The 21,294-nt window shown below is 46.6% G+C and overlaps 1 protein-coding gene across 1 annotated transcript in view; it reads left to right on the forward strand.

Moving 5' to 3' along the window:
* SLC9A6 (solute carrier family 9 member A6) overlaps positions 1–21,294 on the forward strand; it is a 259,674-nt gene that overhangs the window by 138,490 nt on the left and 99,890 nt on the right. The window contains exons 7-9 of the mRNA XM_085607924.1: positions 2,155–2,296; positions 2,457–2,562; positions 8,328–8,416. Coding sequence (XP_085464050.1) covers positions 2,155–2,296; positions 2,457–2,562; positions 8,328–8,416 — 337 coding nt within the window. The remainder of the gene's footprint in view (positions 1–2,154; positions 2,297–2,456; positions 2,563–8,327; positions 8,417–21,294) is intronic.

Raw genomic sequence — 21,294 nt, forward strand, 5'->3', positions numbered from 1 at the left:
ATACTGAATGCTGTGCTGCCTTTGTGATTGTTCTGGATACCTGATTTTACACATCCCATTACCCGTTTTACATTTGCAAGTATTTGAGATTCACAAACACCTAATAGATCAGGCCTATTGAATATCTTACCCCCGACTTTTCTTTTTTGGCAAGCAAGCTACTTACTATTCACTAAATAAAAGCTTTTACACCATGTTTGTTTCTAAGTAATACCTTTTCATTTATTTTATAAAAACAACTATTTTTGTTCCCAAACCTCGGCATATCATATTATGAATGGATTTCTCCAGTTCCAGTGTCAGAGTCCATCTAGTAGGGTTTACATTTGGCAGAATAATCAGAACCTACCATAGTGAGTAACGACCACTACCGAACTCTGTTGTCCTGATTCTCCCGCGCTTACCAGTGAAAATTCATTTTTTGAATTGCCGAAAACCTTTGGCACCTTTTGACTAATGTGTATGAAATTGTGTACACCCTTTGCAAAACTGGCTATGGTTCTGAATGGGGGGGGGGGGGGTCAGCTAAGAGTTAAAATTGAATAGTTCAATATTCAAAAATGGCAGCAACAGTGAAATGTCTATTGCGGTCACCTTTACAGGATATGGGCCTCTGTCTCCAGAATAAGCAAATCAAATAAGTTATATGTGGGCAGGGTGAGCATCCCCTAACCCCTTGTCAGTGCACAACTTACCTGATAAATGTCACCCCTGCTGTGTTTTGCTTGCGATAGACCAATTTTTTCACATGCCTATGGCAAAGGGATGTAGTGAGTACAGTGGGGCTGTCAGTTATGATGGCTTGAACACTGCAATGCCGAATTTCAGTGCTAAACCGTACCTAACGTTTAAGTGGATTTCTTTTATGAAAACAGACACACACACGGTCATAGTCCCTTTGAATCATTGCCACAGACACACACACACACACACTCTCTCTCTCTCTCTCTCTCTCTCTCTCTCTCTCTCTCTCTCTCTCTCTCTCTCTCTCTCCCCCCCCCCCCCCCTTCTGAATCATTACTCGATGAATGGATAAAAAGTCTTAGACGACTATTGATTTTCATATACACATTACCTAGGTTCACCATAGGGATACAGGGTAGCTCTGTGTTCCTATAGAATGCTAATTATGAGTCCACCATACAAGTTATAGGGACAGTGATGTAGCTTTTGCATATATTACTTATAATATGTGAATGACCCTGAGCGTACACACCTCCTCTAAAGTGTTTCATGCTCAGATCCCTTGACAAATTGTATATGTATGTTGGAGAGATTATAAAGGTTTAGAAACTGTATTTGTAAATAAAATGCCACACTACAAAATAAACATTTTTAATGGATTGAGTAATTGATGAAGTGAAGTTAAAATTAAGAAATGGAAGATGTTATTCGGTACTGTGATTCAAACTGAACACTAAGCAGTGCGTTTCCAATAGCATACAAATTCACTAGTCAATGATGGTTGTCACATATAAACTGCGTTGTACTTAGTAATCCCACTCTCTGCAAATTTCCATATAGATCATAGAGTTGATATAAGAAGACATATCAGTTAGTTAGAGCCTTGGACCTAACAAAAAGCATATTGCTTGTAAGACAAGATTCCCATTGGCGTTGGCCAGTGGCTGTGGTTAATTCTGCAGCATACGCAAGCAGATCAAACATGGAGTCCCTCTTACAGCCTTTCTAACTGTCTTTTCTTTACTACTCATGCGGGCATGGTAAAAAAAAAATGTTTGCTTGAATTAGGATTGTCCAGTGCAGATCAAGTGCGCCAGATCTGTTCCAGAATTTCAGGATATCTGATAATTTTAGAAACAGTAACATAAAATGAAGCTCATGTACATAGTCTGCGTAATCCTGGAATTAAGGCCTGCCAGCCTGGACATATGTTGAATACCCCCAGTTTAAATCAAAGTTATGCATATGTTAATTAACAATATTTTTTTTGTGTTTGATAGTTTTGTGTCTGTGTCCAGGGCCTTAGCTTTGAGATTGGATGGTGCATTCAAAATGGTATGGGTTGAAATTTGGGAATATAAATCATTTAATAAGACGTTCCTTTTTAGTAATGCTATTTTCTGATTGATTGATTGGGCGATCAGTGCTTTTAGCTAATCCTAATGGACATTATGCCATTTTTATCTTCAGATCAATCGTGGCATACCAGCCAGCAGGAGAAAATAGTCAGTCACTGGACGTGTCCGCAATGTTTAAATCTATTGGGATATTCCTGGGCATATTCAGCGGATCCTTTGCGATGGGAGCAACTACAGGCGTAGTTACTGCTTTAATATCCTTTTAATACATTTCACAAAATGCGCACATCTTTTAATACTGAATTTGTTGCTTCATGTATTCATTGTTCAGAATAAACAGTTATTGCAAAGTATTTGGGCGGTCTTAAATGGTGCCAGATTAGTGGTAAGCTATGAACCTTAACAATCAATCACGTCACAAAGTTTACAAAACTACATGAGTTTCCATTACTCGAGACGGGTCTGTTCTTCTTGATGTCCTGGAGCACCTTTCTGCTGGCCGAGGCTTGCGGTTTTACAGGTAGGTGTTCATATGTATTGCATTTGAAATTAAGTTTTGAGGTAATTTAATGGCATACATCAGTTTCAGTATTGTTGTATCGCCCACGTACTTACAATCAGTAGTACAGTATTTTTAAAGCTAGTACTTAAGCTTTACACAACTGATATTTGTATGAGCCCACCGTGAATAGACATTGCACATTGCCAATACAGAAATATCATTACTGTTGAAGCTAAAAACCTCCATGTACATGGTTGTCCCTCTCGAGAGAAAGGATGCCTTTTATTAGGGGTTCTATATCTTTATTAAGTGTACCCCACCCAAGACCATATCCAAAGATTAACCTATGTCTAAACCTCATGCTGTTCTCTGTACCCACTGGGCACTGCTTCTGACACTGCCTGACTGGCCCAGCCTATTTACATGAAGGCCAACTACCTGTCACAATTCAAATGTATAGTTTGCCTGAGTCTCCCAACAGTTTATTTAGAAATCAGAATTTAATTTTGCTGTCCGCCTGCGGTCAATTTTGGATGCAGACTGATATGTATTCTCGCCCTTCTTGCACTGCTCAACTGGCACTTCAGTATTCGGCTGTGAGAAGATGACGACCCCTTGCAAGAAATAAACAATTTTGAAAGTTTAGCAAGATAATGATGTATTTATTTCCATTGCTTTTTTTTTTTTTTTTTGCAGTGTTTTATATAGCGCGAACTTGACCCGAATCCAATCAGGTATCAGAGCGCTTTACATAGCACCAGTTACGTTACATGAGGACACCCATTCATTTTTTGTTAGGCACGGGGAGATTAAGTGATTTGCCCAGAATCACAGGATGTTCAGCGTCATTACCGAGACTGGAACCCAGTTCCCCAGGTCCGAGGTCGTGCGCCCTAGCCGTTAGGCTAACTCCTCTCCCCTTGAAATAGTTATGAGCTTCCACATCTGAGAAATTTAATGTGATATGTCTGTGAGTTTCAGACAAGTGCCAATAGGTGGAGGGCATTGGGAACTATAACTATAAGGAGTCCCTCCTAATGCATATTTTGCATGGACAGAGTGGGTGTTAATTGCAAGCTCCGAGTGTGGGTCCCTAATCAGCTTATCTGGTTCACATCATTGTCTGGTGTGGATTTGTTTAGCACTTCCTCTTCATCTTGATGGAAAGGAAATGATGGTTTATGGTTTTCACTTGAAGGTCATTGATACAGAGAGGAGGCAACAGTCTAAGCATCACAGAAAACACTTGTGTGCTGCTAAATTTGGGACTATTATTTCAGATTGCAGTTTAAAATTTGACATGACTTTGTTTTCATGTTATTTAGAGGCTCATTCAAAAAGCTCTTATCCGTAAATATACTTCTGGAAATTCATGAGAAGTCACAACTAAGTCAGAGAATAGTCCCACTTGTTTTGATAAGAGGCTCTTTTTTTTCGCGCGGATCTTTTACTACCAACCTCATGGTCGGTAGAAGCAGTGCCTTATAAAGAGATGTCCTTAAGCTCACCAGATTTGACCAGTTTTGTACAGGAACCAGCGGCTTAGTGCCCTTGAGGGCGAGAATACTATCGGTGCCCCGCTGCTGTTCGCGCTGGTCGCGCGCCATCCTTGCTCAGCCTAGTTTTTAAAATACCCCGTTTTGTGAACTTTTGTTTCTTTTATTTCTGCCTTCCCCCCTGCTTTTAAGACGCGCTCCTGGCCCCTACCTTGCACCATAATCTGGCATCACCACCGCTGTTTGGCGGGTCCGGGTTACCGGGAGGTTGTGGGTTTCACTGGGTTTAGCGCCATCTTGCATTGGGGAGGAAGCGCGAGCGCCATCTTTGAGCGTCCAGGTCACCTGGGACGCCGAGACGACGCTATTTAATGCTCGCTGGTCTCGCGCAGCGGTAACGCGCAGCGGAGCGCCTTCCATGCGCCTGAGTCGTGCCAGAGTCCTGCCCGTCTGCGCTCGTCCGCGTCTCGGAGGCGGACGAGGGGGGACTCTGGCTGACGGCTCTTGGTGTCTGCGGGATTAGAGGTGGCTACCTGCAGTTTCAGGATGATTACGTACAGCGCTGCTTCCTTGTGTGCTTTGCGCCCCACTCGCTCGGCTTGTTCATCTCTTTTCCCCGGCGGTCGCCGTTTGGTTAAGGGCTGCCCCGTGTGTAATTGGCTCCCCACTTTATCATCTACTCATAGTCCATCTACCCCTCCGCAATACTGTCATTGCGCATTGCTTAATACTAGGTCCCTGCCTCGTCATACGTCGGAGATATGGGATCTTCTCGCGCACTCCAAGATCTCTTGTTTATTTTTAACTGAGACTTGGCTGGGAGTGGGTTCTGAACCCGACATCGCCTGTGCTGTCCCGCCTAACTATTCCATCTTACGGAGGGATAGAACTGAGGGAAGAGGCGGTGGGGTGGCTCTGATAGTGGACAAGGTTTTTGCCTGTTCCTCCTTTGTGGTGGACAACATTGCCGGATGTGAAGCATTAGGTTTTACACTCCATCTATCGGCGTCCCAGACCTGTACTGGAATTCTCCTCTATAGACCCCCTGGACCCATTGGATCCTTTTTTGAGGACCTACGGTCGGCCTTATCTGTACCCTGTATGCGTTCGGCGCACTGCTTGTTACTAGGCGACTTAAATTTGCATATGGACTGCCTTACCGATGCTGAGGCTACCAAACTCCGTGAGATTACAGAGATGTTAGGGCTAGCCCCTTTTATCCATAGCCCCACTCACGAGAAAGGCCACACACTAGATGTGATCTTTTCCTCCAAACCTATTGAGGTGTCCCCTCCACTCCCGGTCCTTTGGTCAGATCATTATCTGATAAACTTTGTCTTAGTGTTTGAATCTAGGCTTAGTCAAAGGGCTCGGGAGAAAAGCCCCCGACATTTCAGAGCCTACCACCTAGTGTCAGCAGATATGCTTTCCGAGGCTCTCTGCCAATATCCTTGTCTAATGACAGGGGTTCTGGAAACCGACCTCATCCTGGTCCAGAACTGGATGCAGGCAAGATTCGAGGAGATGGCCCCTTTGAAGCCTGCTAGAACAGCACCTCATCTCAATTCTGCTCCTTGGTTCTCGTCCACTTTACGTACAATGCGACAAGACTGCAAAAAGTTGGAAAGGCGGTGGCGGCGCAAGTACGATCTTGTGGAGCGAATGAATTACCGAGACGCGATAAAATCTTATTTTAAGCAGATTGCCGCAGCCAAAAAGAATTATCTGGAGCAGAGAATTGATAAGGCCGATAATACGAGCCGGGAACTCTTTAGGATTGTGAAGGAGTTTGTCAATCCGGTAGTAGGGACCCCGGCCCTTTCTCATTCGGAAGAATGGATCAAACAGCTCGCCGACTTTTTTGTGACTAAAATCTCAAAGATTCAGGCCACTTTTCCAACGGTGGATTCCCAAGCGGCTGACGTTGTGTTAGGGGACAAGTTGCCCTATTCAGCTCCCTTTCAGGCTGAATCTGGGCCCTCATTATCTGTTTTTCCCCAGTTGTCCTGTGAGACATCGCTTGAGCTGCTCTCCAGGCTGCAATCTGGTTCGCCTCTGGATGTTTGTCCGGCGAAATGCTTGGGCAAGGTGGCCTCGGCGGTGAACAGTTTGCTGAACCCCCTGCTTAATCTCTCATTGAGTTCAGGGGTGGTCCCACGCCAATGGAAACACGCACTTATTCTGCCGCTGATTAAGAAGCCTCTGCTCGACCCCCTGCAATGCGCTAACTATAGACCAATCTCCCTCCTCCCTGCTCTGGCGAAGGTGTTGGAGAAACATGTTCAGCATACTCTGACCACCTTTATTGAGAACAACAAACTGCTGCATGATTCCCAGTCCGGCTTTCGTGCGAATTACAGCACGGAGACGGCTCTGGTTGAGGTTACCGACGCCATCAGGGAGACGCTCGACCATGGGGGAAAGGGTATGTTAGTTATGTTGGACCTATCGGCGGCATTCGACACCGTCCCACACGCAGGTCTTCTCTCAAGACTTAGGGAGATTGGTCTGCGAGGGACGGTGTTGGATTGGTTTCAATCCTTTCTTGCCGACCGCCGACAGGTGATCTGGGCTCCGCCGTTCTCGGCCGAAATGCTTTCGCTGGAGGTGGGGGTGCCTCAGGGTTCTATCCTGAGCCCCACCATTTTCAACATATACATGGCCCCTCTTGCGGAGGTAGCGGAGGCGTTTGGGGCCCGGGTCATCTCATACGCTGATGACACCCAGCTCTTGTTCACTTGCAGGAAGGGAGAGGCCTTTAGCGGCGGCAGAATCAAGGACTGTCTGAGTGCAGTCTTTGCGTGGTTTCAGCGGCACAGCCTGAAATGCAACTCAGACAAATCCGAGCTGCTTTTTTTCGGCTGTGCCCCTGATCCGGGCTGGAAGACATGGTGGCCCCAGGACATGTCCCCCCCAGAGAAGCCATCTTCTCAGGTAAAAAATCTGGGAGTGGTGTTTGACGATGATCTATCCTTTCGTCCACACATCCTGGGATTAGCAGGGAAATGTTTCGGCATCCTCCAGATGCTTAGGAAATTTCTTCCTCTACTCTCACTGCAGTATCGTAGGAAGGTAGTCCAGGCGCTTGCGGGCTCCCGCCTGGACTATGCGAATGCTCTTTTTGCAGGCCTACCTAAGTATCTGCTATCCAGACTGCAGATTGTTCAGAATTCGGCGGCCAGAGCTATCTATGGGCTGCCCAGGAGAGCTAGTGCCTCTGCGCTTCTGGCTAGGCTGCACTGGCTCCCAATTTTGGGGAGAATTAGATTTAAGCTCCTCACTCTGGCATTTAAAGCCCTTCATGCGATTGGCCCTAACTATCTGAGGAAGCGTATTGTCTTCTATGTGCCGCGGAGGCTGCTGAGGTCGGCGGACCGGGCTAAAATGGAGGTGCCTGTGGTCAAACGTGTCCGGATGGGAGGTCGTTCCTTCCAATACGTGACAGCCTGCTTGTGGAACGAGCTCCCACTCTCCCTTCGGAAAGCGAACAACCTCCTGGCTTTCAGGAAGGAGCTGAAAACTCTGCTTTTTACTAAGTAACCTAGTGTGACTGTAGTAGGTTTTTGCCTTTGGTTCTTGTTTCTCTGGGCCACTTTGCCAAAGCGCCGGGACACCCTTCTCGGGTAGCCGTGCGCTCAAAAAGTGCGGCTTAACATTAACATTAACATTAACATTAACAGGTGGATCCTTCTGCTGGCCAGGCGCTAGTTTTTACAGCCTGGGTATCTAGTGTAGTTAATCTGCCAAATCTTTTGGGACGCGGGTAGGGACACCTTTTTTGAGTAGTCAATATGTTCCTGAGGTGCATACTATGGGATGCCTTTTAAAGTTTGTCTTACTTCCTTCCATTGTCTTCCTTTTTAGAGCCTTGCAAGCCAAATATCATTTTGATATTTTATTAATCCTTCTCTGATAGTTATGCTAAAAGGGACATAAAATCTATAAAGGAACATAAAGCTAGACAAGCACTAAGAAACGTATATCGTCCTGGCTTCGTGGCTGTCATGTAATAGCATTTAGACTCACTCAAATGAACGCCTATTTGTCCCCCCTTTTAAAAATAATACGTCCTGCGAAATTCATATTTTTATGTTTGTATTTGTGAAAAAATATATATATAAAAAAAATTAGAAGCCTTGTTTATGATCAGGTTAGATAATAAGCAGGGTGTAAGGGGTGATGTGACATTAAGAGATACAGGACATTTACATTTATTGAGAAAAGAAAACTTTTTTTCCATTTGTTACAGGTGATGTATTGCTAATGAATTTTGAATTTCATTTGTAGGCGTCGTAGCGGTCCTGTTTTGTGGCATAACTCAAGCTCATTATACATATAACAATCTATCGCCAGATTCTCAGCGCAGGACCAAGCAGGTAAACATAAATGTTTTTTTAATGCATTTTTAAACAGTAGTTTACTTTGAAACAATACAATATTGCATACATTGCATATATGTGTTTAAGCATTAGTTTGAGTTATGTGAAAATTGGCTTCAGAGAAAGAAGTTTGATAATATTTCAAGACTTCGCAGTAAGCAGCAAAATAAATTGACAAAGCATCTTGTCATGATATCATTGTATGGCCGTCTTTAGTGTGGCAAGATTGTGCAACCTTTGCTATGATGAAACTACTTCTGATTAATGAAAATTGGCCTGAGCTACTAAAAGTTGTGTTCACAATAGTGAGCACATCAGACAAGATCTCAATAGTCCCCACCCAATGAAGGATAACCAGTAATGACCAGTGGATCATAACCAGCTTTATCAATATAAAATTCTGTCATGTGAGAAGAGAAATACCCGATGTAGCAGCAAGTTCTCTCTGTCACCAAGGAATCTATATCAGAACTGTGTATCCATGACTCAGTCTCAATCCCTGCCCTCCACAAAGCATGTAATTATTAAAAAATGCCTCAAAAACTATTTTACAAGGACTACATTTATCCCTAGAACATTAATTTGTAATTTTCACCATAAACTCATATATACAACTTCCACACGTGGGCAGGTTATTCCTCCAATTTCATGCATCATCACATGCCAAAGACGGTGACTGAAATGCCAGAGTTGCAAAACATTTTTACAGTTTTGCCAAAATATCACCCTTTTCCCAAGGTCATCATTATGCGGGATTGGACACCATACCACAATATGGCCATTATTTTCCCAGATTGGCCACAGTGAGCCAAAGTGCTCACAGTATGGTATTCCTGGGGCCCACCAGATACAAATGGTGGTCCCAAATCTCAGGGGTTGTCCACCATGAAGCAGTACCAGTGACATATACCAAGCCACTCACACTCTCTCTCTCACACACACAGTCTCACACACATACACAGTCACACACACAAGCACAGTCACACACGCACACAAGCACAGTCACACACGCACACAAGCACAGTCACACACACACGCATATATATATATATATATACTCGCATGTCTTGCTCACTTTCACTCTTTTCTGCAGTCCCACACTCGAATGGTTTTGACTTCTACTACTGTTCTTCTTTCCCACCTATTTGTTTATCCATACAGTTGGCTAGACAGCACATTTCCTGAAACACAACATCAACCTGGCACTTAGGACCTGAATTAGATCTCGGCGGATGGGTTACTCCGTCTGCCGAAATATCAATCCCATTATATCCTGTGGGATTTATTTTTCGGCGAACAGGATATCCGTCACCATTGTGATGGAGTAACCCATCCGCCTAGATCTAAACCAGGTCCTTCGTAATTTCCCATGTTGCAGACCCAACTGGTTGGTGTGTGTATGAGTGCATGCAAGTTCCCCAACAGGCTTCCACTCTGTGTTTGCAGTTGAGCAGGTTTCCCTCCTACAGTGTCTAGGAGGTGGCATCATTCAAAGAATCTGTATGATTTTCTTGGCAGAGCTTCTCATCCATTTTATTTTATTTTTTAATTTGATCATTTTTTAACAAGTACATACACTGAAGCCAATTGTGGGAGTTGTAAAATAATGTTCACATATGTGGTACAGCAGGTTACTCAAAGAAAAAAAAGGATGCGTACGATAAACAAGAGTCGTAGATGAAGAGGAGTTTATAAAAGACATGTCATACCTCAAAATATGCAATAAAAAACATAGGCACCATAAAAAGATACAAAGGAATAACCAATATTACAAATGGCAAAAAGAACATATAGTCAATCTGTTGTTTCATCATCCATAGAATCAAACAGACAACAAATAATCCCACTGTGGCTTCCAAATATTTTTAGGCCTGGATTTGACTGACTATGAAGAAGCATAGAATTCACAATTAATGTCATAGAAGGAAAGGTCTTCCAGCCAGACTGGCCCCCGGTCGGGGTGGGGGGTTTGGAGGGGGTTTGGAGGGGGCAGGCTTTGGTGTGGGGGGGGGGTGCGAGTTCCCCAATGAAGGGAAATTTGTTGTTTAGCTAAAAGTAGTGCATAGTATAAAGACGTAGTCCCAGTGGTAATGACTTACCATACCCCAATAAAGCCATAAGAGGGTCAGGAGAAAGTGGTCACTCGATCATAAGAGACAGAGTAGAAAAAATGTCCTTCCAAAAGGATGTTATCACACAAGTCCATGTCAAGTGGGAGAAGTCTGTATGATCCACCTGACATTTTGGGCACCTATGGTATCTGATAGGGTCAAATTTTGCCAGCGTGTCATGGGTAGTGTAAACTCTGTGGAGATATTTATAATGTAATATCTTATGCCGGTGATAACCTGAAACGAGTTTGGTCTGCATGCTGCAGTAATACCAAATCTTGGCTGAAATAGTACCCAAGTCCTGTTCCCTCGCAGCCCTGGCTCTCTCTGCTCCGACAGGCTTTAATTGCAAGAAAATATGTTATAGTTTAGAGACCAGATGACTTTTGTTGTAGGACGCAATCATTGATGTAAATGGCAGGAAATCTTGGTGTTCGGTCAGGTAAGCAGGCAGCACAGCCTGTAATGTGCTGTGCATTAGATGGAATGTGAATCTATTCATAGGCGACGATTGTCCTTCCTTTGTCATTATAGAGCTAGGCTTGAGCACACCATCTATAAACAGGTCGCCCGACCTGAAATTCGTGGTCACTGAGAGTGCACTGTACTAGTTGCTCATGAGTGAGTGGGAGCCAAGGTTTGTTTGAGTGGGATCTGCGGGGAATAGAGTGCATCCCCACCAAAATAGCGTAAAAGTGTAAACCAGGCCCAACTAGTAGTTGCAAATGTCTGTATTGTATTGGGCACGCAGGGGAGTCCTTGGGGCAATATGGTTGCAAGTGGATGATGTGGTAGTTGTGCTCTTTCCGGTTTAATGAATGGTAACCGAGCATCTGGGTGATACCAGTAATAAGTATAATGTGCTTGGGCTACGTAGAAATAAAGTTGGCGGTCCGGGACTCCAAATCCGCAGCGATCATATGGGAGTGTAAGGACTTCCCAGCAGATGCGAGGCCGGGAGCCAGCCCATATAAGTCGAATGAGTAACCCACACAGACAGGTCAAAAAGCTGTTGAGGAGGGCACTGGGAATATTTTTTTAAAAGTAAAGAAAGTGAGGTAACACAACCATTTAAATGTTTGCTATATGCCCAACCAAGCCCAACTGGAGTCTAATCCACTTTTCCACCTGTGTTTCAAGTTTTGCTAAAGCAGGCCCATAGTTGCGATGGATACCTTTTGAGTGCTCCCTGTGGATATGAATGCACAAATAGCTGGACGAATCTGTGCACCACTGAAGGAGGAACTCAAGGTCACAAGACATGGAAGCATCCATGAGTGGGAATAACTCGGACTTACTCCAGTTAATATGCAGACCAGAGAAAATCCTGAATCGCTGCACCTTGCACACAAGTGTAGGTAATTTGACTGCGGGGTCATGGACAAACAAGATTGTCGTCCACATAAAGGGAAGCTAATAGTGTCCCATGTGGAAATCTAAGGCCCCTATGCAGATGTTTTTCCTGCAAATGGCGAACTAAAGGGTCCACGGCAATTATAAATAACAGGGGAGAAAGTGGGCAACCTTGTCGGGTACCACGCCTTAAAGAGAAGGGTTCAGTGAGTGTAGCATTCAGGCACAGCAGGCCAATCAGTCTTGGTGTAGCAGACTAATTAGTTTGTGAAAGCTGTTGGGCATTCCCAGTTTTGTTAGTGTTGCATGGGGAAGGGCCATTCGAGTGACTCAAATGCCTTTTCGGCATCTAATAGTGCAACTATCGAGGGAACGGTGGGGGATATTTGGTTGATAACTGCAAATAAAGTGCAACGGTTAATTGAAGTGGAACGGTGTGGTACAAAGTCAGATTGCATGGGGGAAATTATACGATCCATTAATAGAAAAAGGCGGGTAGCTAAAACCTTGCCTAGTATTTTAGTGTTGAAATTTATAAAGGATAATAGACGGTATGAGGAGCAGTGGAAAGGAGGATTGTTGGGCTTAAGTAGGAATGTAATGACAGATTCTCGCAGCGTAGGCGGTAAAGAATCACGTTCAAGAGATTCAGTATACATATCTAATAAATGAGGGACCAAAAGCTGTTGATAGGCTTTGTAAAAGTCGCCATTGAGCCAATCTGAGCTAGGAGCCGTGGATCTGATCAAGTCCTCAATGGCCTGTGAGACTTCCCACTTGTGGTGGGGGATGCAAGGAATTGCTGTTGGCAGGCTTTGAGCCACACCATGGCGATTTCAGACAAATAGTTGGTCAGTACCTCTTCACCAGCACCCAGGCGAGATGTGTAAAGTGTCTTATAATAATCAGTCAAATCTGCCAGGATGGAAGCGTCATCAGTGACATCCGGGTTATCCGGTCGCCGCAAGTGAGTTACAAATGTGGCATGGTAAGGGGGACAAAGCAGGCAAGCCAGTGTTTGTCCAGGGTGTTCACCCTCAACATACCAACGAGCTGTTGTGTATTTTCCCAGAAAGGCACCCTCATGTTGGGCGAGGTAGTGGAACTCGTACATTAATTTTGATCTATTGTGGAGCTGATGGGCATGTAAAACACCCCCGTCAGTAGAGTCTAGTGCCCGCAGCTTGTCTTCTATTTTTGCAAGGTTGGCACGTGGTTACCCCTGCATGCTTCGATACACACACTCCTCTCGCATAGGCCTTGAAGGCCTCCTACAGTGTAGAGGGACTTTCAACAGAACCAATGTTAATGGAAAACAAATTCAATAATAGCCTCACAAACGTCCGAGCGAAAGACTGTGTTGTGTAGTGCGTTAAAAGGAAGTAGCCATTGTCGAACCACAGGAACCTGTACTGGTATGTGTAATGTGAGTATCACAGGAGCATGATCCAACAGTGTGTGGGGGAAGTTTACAACAGTGTGTAACCATAGAAGATCACCTTGGGACATGTACCAATAATCAATTTGAGTCCACACGCTGTGCGGGTCAGAGTAGAAAGTATACTCGCACTGTCTCTGAAATTTATGCTGCCATGCGTCTGTCAAATAAAATGTATCAAGAGTGTCAGTGAAGGCCTGTAAAGAAAAAGGTTTGGAAATAGCTGTTGAGCCAGTGGAATCAAGCTCTGGTTGCCGAGTAAGGTTCAGGTCGCCGCCATATATAATCTAGTCAGTCTTGTATTGGCTGATTTGGGAAGATAAGACAGCAAAGAAATCGGGGGAGTCGGTGTTTGGTGCATATACGTTGACTAGTAAGACTGTTCGACTTGCCAACTCTCCCATTCAAGCAAGTCTCGACCAGCGAGGTCCGAGGCAGTCCGTATCAACTGAAAGGCGAGACTGCTGTGTATCAAGATGCTCACCCCATGTGAATAGGAACTATAGTGCTAGAAATAGCGATGCGTACTCTAGGAGGATGCGTACCTACAGTCCCGTCCGGGAGCCAGTTGCATCTTCTGAAGGAAGGCCACCTGGACCCCGTGGCGGCGTAAATAAGCGAGAACCTGTTCCCTTTCGGGGATTGTCCAAGTTCGAGGTATGTGGGCTGCTGAATTCATATCTGTGCATAGATCGCCGCCTAGTGTTGAGTCCGGATGATTGCACATTGTTGTCCTGGAAGAGTCTTCGAAGTATCACGAGATAGGTGACTCCTCCCCTGTACCACAGTGCGCATGGGCATCCTCTCCATCCTTAGATTGTTTTTTTCCGCCATTGGGTTCGGATGTGCTTATCTTAGCTCAAGTTAGGAAAATTCTGTTTAAGGCCAAAAGGCCTTTAGTTATCGTCGGTACTGTTCCCGTTCGGTATCGACTAGTTTCTTTAGTGCTTTAGCACCTTCTTCGAGCTTGTCGGATCCACTTGGTCCGACCATCGAACTTCGATCGACGATGGAATTGAGGACTCCCTTCAAAAGGTGTCCTTTATGCCACGCGAAATACCCACACATCAAAGTCCACCCGGTATGCAACAAATGTCTCTCACCGGATCACGATGAGTCGAAATGTATGGCCTGTGCCCGATTCCGCTCGAAGAAGACTCTCCGGAATCGACAGGCAGCGAGATTGGAGGCGCAGCAATCGGCGCCTGCCCCGGCCAACATCTTTAGCACCGAAGACGAGGACGCCGAGAGTGTGGAAGACGTAGACTCCAGCCCCGCTTCCGAACACGACTCCCGATCGGAAGACGACGATGAGGTGATCTTTCAGGGAGAAGAAGTCGTCGAAGAGGTAGGAGACTACGATGAGGCCCTTGGGGCCGAGGAAGATAGCTCCAGCGAGGAGCTAGGCCAACCCGTCGATACGGAGGCCGAAAACATACGTCGTCATAAGGCTCAGGTCGAGGGATCGCCTTCGGGCCTTACCCAAGATCAATCTCACGGTTCTTCGGCCCCGCCTCCGGGCCCGGCCTCGAACATTTCGCAAGAGCCATTATTATCAAAGACGACTGGATTCCCTTCAGCGAAACCGAAACCACCCGTCGCACCAGTCCCGTCGAAACCGAAAGTGAAACTGGTTGTGATCGGCTCGAAGGCCTCGAAGCCCTCCACTCCTTCGACGCCGGCAAAGGTCATCGGCTCCGACCGCGCAAAAAGGGATTTCGGTGCCGAGCTCACCCCAGCGGATACGGGTGCCGAGCCAAAGCAGAAGGCCCTCGGTCCCCACAAAGCGCCTCGGCCGCCGAAGACATCAGCCCAAACCACCAAGGTCAAGGTGGCCACCCTGTCTGCGTCGACGGCGGCGCCTGCCAAGTCATCGACTCCGACGAGCGTCGATACCTCCCTTCGGATCGATGACCCCATGACTGCAAAGAAGTCGGATGCCGCTTCGACGCCTACCTCCAAGGTGCCGATCGCTTCCAAGGAGACATCTGCGTTCACCGTGCAACAGGTCTCGGCATCGTTGCAACGCATCAGAGAACGGGCAGCCCTCCACTCTACGTCGGCTCCCGACACGCACAAGGCTTCGAAAGCACCCTCGGCGCCGACCAACATCGCGTTTGGGTTGCCGCCGCCCACGGCGCCGAAACTGTTCGAGATTCGGACACGTGTCCGCCGGACACAGTCCCCATCCACTGGACACACAGATTTCGAGCCTTTCCAGCCACAATTTATCGACGCCATCACTGGTAGGTTGATGCTCCGCAAAAGGAAAATCACGCCAGAGAGGGGATTGGACTCCTACAAAATTCCTCTCAAACACAAATTGCCGGCAGGGTCAGAGCCAGTGCTTCATGAACACTTTCAACCCTTCCATCAGGATCCACCGTCCTTTTCTCCTACGCCTTCAGAGGCAGACGCAGGAGAGGACTATGTAGGGGATGATGCCACCTACCCTGGGGATATCGATCCTGATGATCAATTGCAAGACCCAGATCAGGCATGGGAGGACCCCACTGACCAGGGTACCGCACCAGATACCCATGACACGCAGCTGTATAACATAAAGACATCTCCCACAGAGGACACTGCTGCCTTTAATGCCCTCATAGAACGGGCTGCTGCCAATCATGGAGTAGAACTCCATTCTGACACTGTCGAAGAAGACTTCTTGGTGGACACTTTCGCCTCTTCCGAAAAAACTGTCAAGACTCTGCCCATGTTAAAAGGAGTTCTCAAACCTGCAAAAGACATTTTTAAAGAAACAACCAGGGCACGGGTGCTAAACCCCAGGATTGAAAAAAAATACAAGCCTGCACCCGGAGACCCTATGTACATTAGGGGTCAGTTACCTTTGGACTCCATGGTTGTTGCTAATGCTCGCAAAAGAGCCCACTCACAAACAGGTGATGCTCCTCCCCCAGACAAGGAGTCCAAAGTGCTGGAGACATCAGGCAAACGGATTGCAGCGCAAGCAGCAAACATCTGGCGCATTGCCAACACACAGGCACTCCTGGCCCGTTATGATAGGTCCCACTACGACACATTAGAATCACTACTCCAACATTTGCCAGATGAATATAAAGAGGCAGCGGAGCTCCTCATCAGAGAGGGACAACTCCTTACCAATGCATCCATCTAGTGCGCACTGGATGCAGCAGACACAGCGGCTATGGCAATCAACACAAGCGTCATGTTGAGGAGGCACGCATGGTTGAGAATCTCAGGCTTCAAGCCGGAGATTCAGAACAATATCTTAAATCAACCGGTCAACCCAGACTTTTTATTTGGCCCTGAAGTTGACACTACCCTCGAGAAAATTAAAAAAGACACGGACACTGCGAAATCAATGGGGGCTCTGCAGACGCAGCAGTTTCGTAGTGGCTCCTTTCGTCGCCCCGGAAATAGAGGAGCAGCTAGAGGTCAGGGGTCACAGCAGTACACTAAAGGGGGCACACAGAGTACCTATGATAAAACCAACAGAGGTGGATATCGTGGCTCCAGCACAAAGGGCAGGGGACGTGGTTACGGCAACACCAGGTCCTCCCCAAAAAACAAACAGTGACGCCCTCTCCCTGCCCCCCGACCACATAACACCTGTCGGGGGGAGACTCCCAACAGTTCCTGTCAACATGGAAAACCATCACCACAGACAGGTGGGTCAGAGACATTATCCAGCACGGTTACTGTCTCGAATTAACGTTCACTCCACCCAACATAACGCCAAAGCTCCGTCCTATGTCCGTAGAGCACTTGGCATTATTGCGGCAGGAAGTGCTAAGTATGCTGCAAAAAGGTGCAATAGAGGTCGTGCCCGTCGACCAACAGGGGACAGGGGTGTACTCTCTGTACTTCTTAATCCCAAAAAAGGACGGGTCGCTCAGACCTATACTAGACCTCAGACCCCTCAACCACTACATTCTCTCAGAGCATTTCCATATGCTCACCCTACAGCAGGTTCTCCCGCTACTCAGTCAGGGAGACTTCCTAGCCACACTGGACCTAAAAGATACGTATTTCCACATACCCATACACCCATCACACAGGAAATATCTCAGGTTCACTATTCAGGGGCATCACTATCAGTTCAAAGTTCTCCCCTTCGGAGTAACAACGGCACCCAGGGTCTTTACCAAGTGCCTAGCAACAGTGGCTGCACATCTACGGAGACAACACATTCACGTCTTCCCTTACCTGGACGACTGGCTTGTTCAGGCAAAGTCAGCCCAGCAATGTGCCAGCCACATGTCCCGAACCATTCACCTTCTTCACAGTCTGGGATTCTCACTAAATTACCCAAAATCACATCTCCAACCCGCACACGTACGACAGTACCTGGGCGCCACCATAAACACTCTGGCAGCCACAGCTCAGCCAAATTTAGTGAGGATCAACAGCATGCAACTGCTGATCTCCAAGTTCAAACCTCAACACTCCCTTCCTGCGCGAGTGTTCATGCAGTTGATAGGCATGATGGCCTCCTGCATTTTCATAGTCCCGCACGCGAGACTACATATGCGTCCGCTTCAGGAGTGCTTAGCACGTCAGTGGAATCAGGCTCACGGACAATTAAAAGACCTAGTGTTGGTGAGCAGTCAGGCATACAACTCTCTGCATTGGTGGAATCCACAAAACCTTTGCAAGGACCGACCGTTCCAAGAGCCTGTTCCGCAAATAATACTGACGGCGGACGCCTCTCTCCAGGGTTGGGGAGCTCATGTACTCACTTACACAGTGCAGGGACTATGGACTATGCAACAAAAGAAGATGCACATCAACGTTCTAGAACTGATGGCAATCTTCCTAGCCATGAAGGCATTCAAAGTACACTTGTGCAACAAAGTCGTGTTGATCCGGACGGACAACATGACTGCCATGTACTACATACAGAAACAGGGAGGAACACACTCTCCACAGTTGTCTCATCTGGCTCAGAGCATGTGGAAGTGGGCCATTCAGAGGAACATATTCCTCATGGCGGAACACCTCCCGGGCAAGGACAACCAGATGGCGGATCTGCTCAGCAGACACAGCCACCAGATGCACGAGTGGGAGCTACATCCGTCAGTACTCCAACCGTACTTCCAGCAGTGGGGTCATCCAGAGATAGACCTATTCGCCACAAATGAAAACGCAAAATGCCAAAGCTTTGCCGCCAGGTTCCCACACCCGCAGTCTCAGGGCAATGCGATATGGATGAACTGGTCCGGCAGATTTGCGTACGCTTTTCCCCCAGCGCCATTGATACCGCTAGTGGCACGCAAACTGTGACAGCACTCACTAACACTCATCCTAGTTGCTCCCACATGGGCGCGCCAACCATGGTACACCACCTTTCTAGAACTTTCCGTGGTGCCGCATCAAAGGCTGCGGATCAAACCCGCACTTTTAACGCAGAACCATGGCGAGATTCAGCACCCAGATCCACAACAGCTGAACCTGGCAATCTGGCTCCTGAGGTCTTAGAGTTTGGCTACCTGAACCTGCCTCCAGAATGTATGAATATCATCAAGGAGGCCAAAAGACCCACAACCAGAGCTTGCTATGCGGCTAAATGGAAGAGGTTTGTCATTTACTGCAACAACAATGACATTAACCCGCTGGATGCATCCATTCAAAACATCATCTGTTACCTCTTACACCTATACCGATGCAATCTGGCATACAACTCAATACGTATCCATTTAACCGCGATAGCAGCCTATCTCCAAAACAGGCAGCACCTCTCTTTATTCAGAGTGCCTGCCATCAAAGCCTTCTTGGAGGGACTCAAACGAGTAATTCCCCCAAGACACCCACCGGCACCGGTGTGGAACCTCAATTTGGTCCTCACCAGATTAATGGGTCCACCCTTTGAACCTCTCCATTCATGTGAGATTCAATTCCTCACCTGGAAAGTAGCTTTCCTAGTAGCAATCACTTCGTTAAGAAGAGTTAGTGAACTCCAGGCACTAACCATTCAAGAGCCATTCATACAGGTTCACACAAACAGGGTTGTACTACGTACCAACCCAAAATTCATGCCCAAAGTGATATCGCAGTTCCACATGAATCAAACTATTGAACTGCCTGTTTTCTTTCAAAATCCACAAAATGTCGCTGAGAGAATGCTCCATACACTAGATGTAAAGAGGGCCCTCATGTACTATATAGACAGAACTAAGGACTTTAGGAAAACAAAACAACTTTTCGTTGCCTTTTCTCCACAACACAAGGGCAACGCCATTTCCAAAGCAGGTATAGCCAGATGGATCGTTAAATGTATTCAAATTTGCTATCAAAAAGCTAAACGCACATTAACGATTCCCCCACGAGCCCACTCAACACGAAAGTTAGGGGCGTCCATGGCTTTCCTAGGAAACATTCCTTTACAGGAAATATGTAGAGCAGCCACATGGTCCACTATACATACATTTACCAAACACTACTGTGTAGATGTACACTCAAAACAGCAGGCAGCTGTAGGACAGGCTGTTCTCAAAACTCTTTTTCAGACTGCTGCAGCTGGCACAGGTAGCCGCCGCTAATGGAGGTACTGCTATATATTCTATGCACAGATATGAATTCAGCACATGCCTCGAACTGAATATGCTACTTACCAGTATGCATCTGTTATTGGCATGTAGGGCTGCTGACATTCATATCGCCCACCCTCCTCCCCGGCGCCTGTAGTGGCTGCAGCACTCAGAATTACTGTATACCATGGTCATCACTTACTGTATCTACTCCATCACTGCCACAATGGCGAAAAACAATCTAAGGATGGAGAGGATGCCCATGCGCACTGTGGTCCAGGGGAGGAGTCACCTATCTCGTGATACTTCGAAGACTCTTCCAGGACAACAACGTGCAAACATCCGGACCCAACACTAGGCGGCGATCTATGCACAGATATGAATGTCAGCAGCCCTACATGCCAAGAACAGATGCATACTGGTAAGTAGCATATTCAACCCTCTGTCATGCAGGAGATTGAGAACACAGTGTCTCTACTAGTGGCTGAGGGCATTATGTTTAAAAACAGTATTACAGATGAATAAAGCATGTTAGGGGAAACCTAGTGTGTACCAAGGCAATAGCACAGCTTCAACAAGAAGTAGTACAGACAAACAATGATACCCTCCACCCACTCCAGCCGAAACAGACGCTGGGGAACCCAAATAGCCCTAAAAGGAAGCAAAAATAAAAACATAGTGGTGTACACCTTAGGGGGGGGGGGGGTGGTGCCGACGCCTGGATAAGCAAAGCCCGGAAGGAACAATAAGTGATAACATGGCACAATTCAATGCTCTGCATAATCAAACGGCATGGGCCAGCAAAGCAACTACATAACGGGCAACAAGAGACAGCTGATCATATTCATAAATCATTAGATCGCATAGGGCAGACTACACGGATTGTGTCCCAGGCGAAGCGGGTGCCAGGTTAGCAGTAGCTACAGCACCAGGACCAGCACTAGATGGGGGTTCACCAGAGGGGTGCTTCTTGCAGAATCGTTCAGCATCCCAAGGGGTGTTGAAAATGTGGTGTCGGCCATCAAGTTCCACCCGGAGAAGTGCAGGATAGAGCATCCTATATTTTAGCCTCATCTTTTGGACAGTACGTTTAACATCAGTAAATTTGCGACGGGCCTCTAGAAACATAGGAGTATAGTCGGGATATAGCAAAATTGTAGATCCCTCATATTGTAGCGAACCCTTGTCTCGAGTCATTCACAGTGTGGTGTCATGATCTCTAAAACTGAGGAGCCTAGCGATAATCTGTCTGGGAGGCACTCCAGGGACTGTCCTGGGACCAAGTGTTAGGTCCGCTCTTTCGACTACAAAAGTATCAGTGAAGGACTTCCTGTCCAAAAGCTCTGCTAAGAGGTGTTCCACAAAGCCATCCATTCGCCCTGTGTTGGTGGATTCAGATATGCCAGCTATACGAATATTATTATGACGCCTCCAAGTCCTCGTTCTTGACTTGCAGTAGTC

This window comes from Triturus cristatus, chromosome 5_2 (genome assembly GCF_964204655.1).
Source record: "Triturus cristatus chromosome 5_2, aTriCri1.1, whole genome shotgun sequence".
In the NCBI taxonomy this organism is placed as follows: domain Eukaryota; kingdom Metazoa; phylum Chordata; class Amphibia; order Caudata; family Salamandridae; genus Triturus; species Triturus cristatus.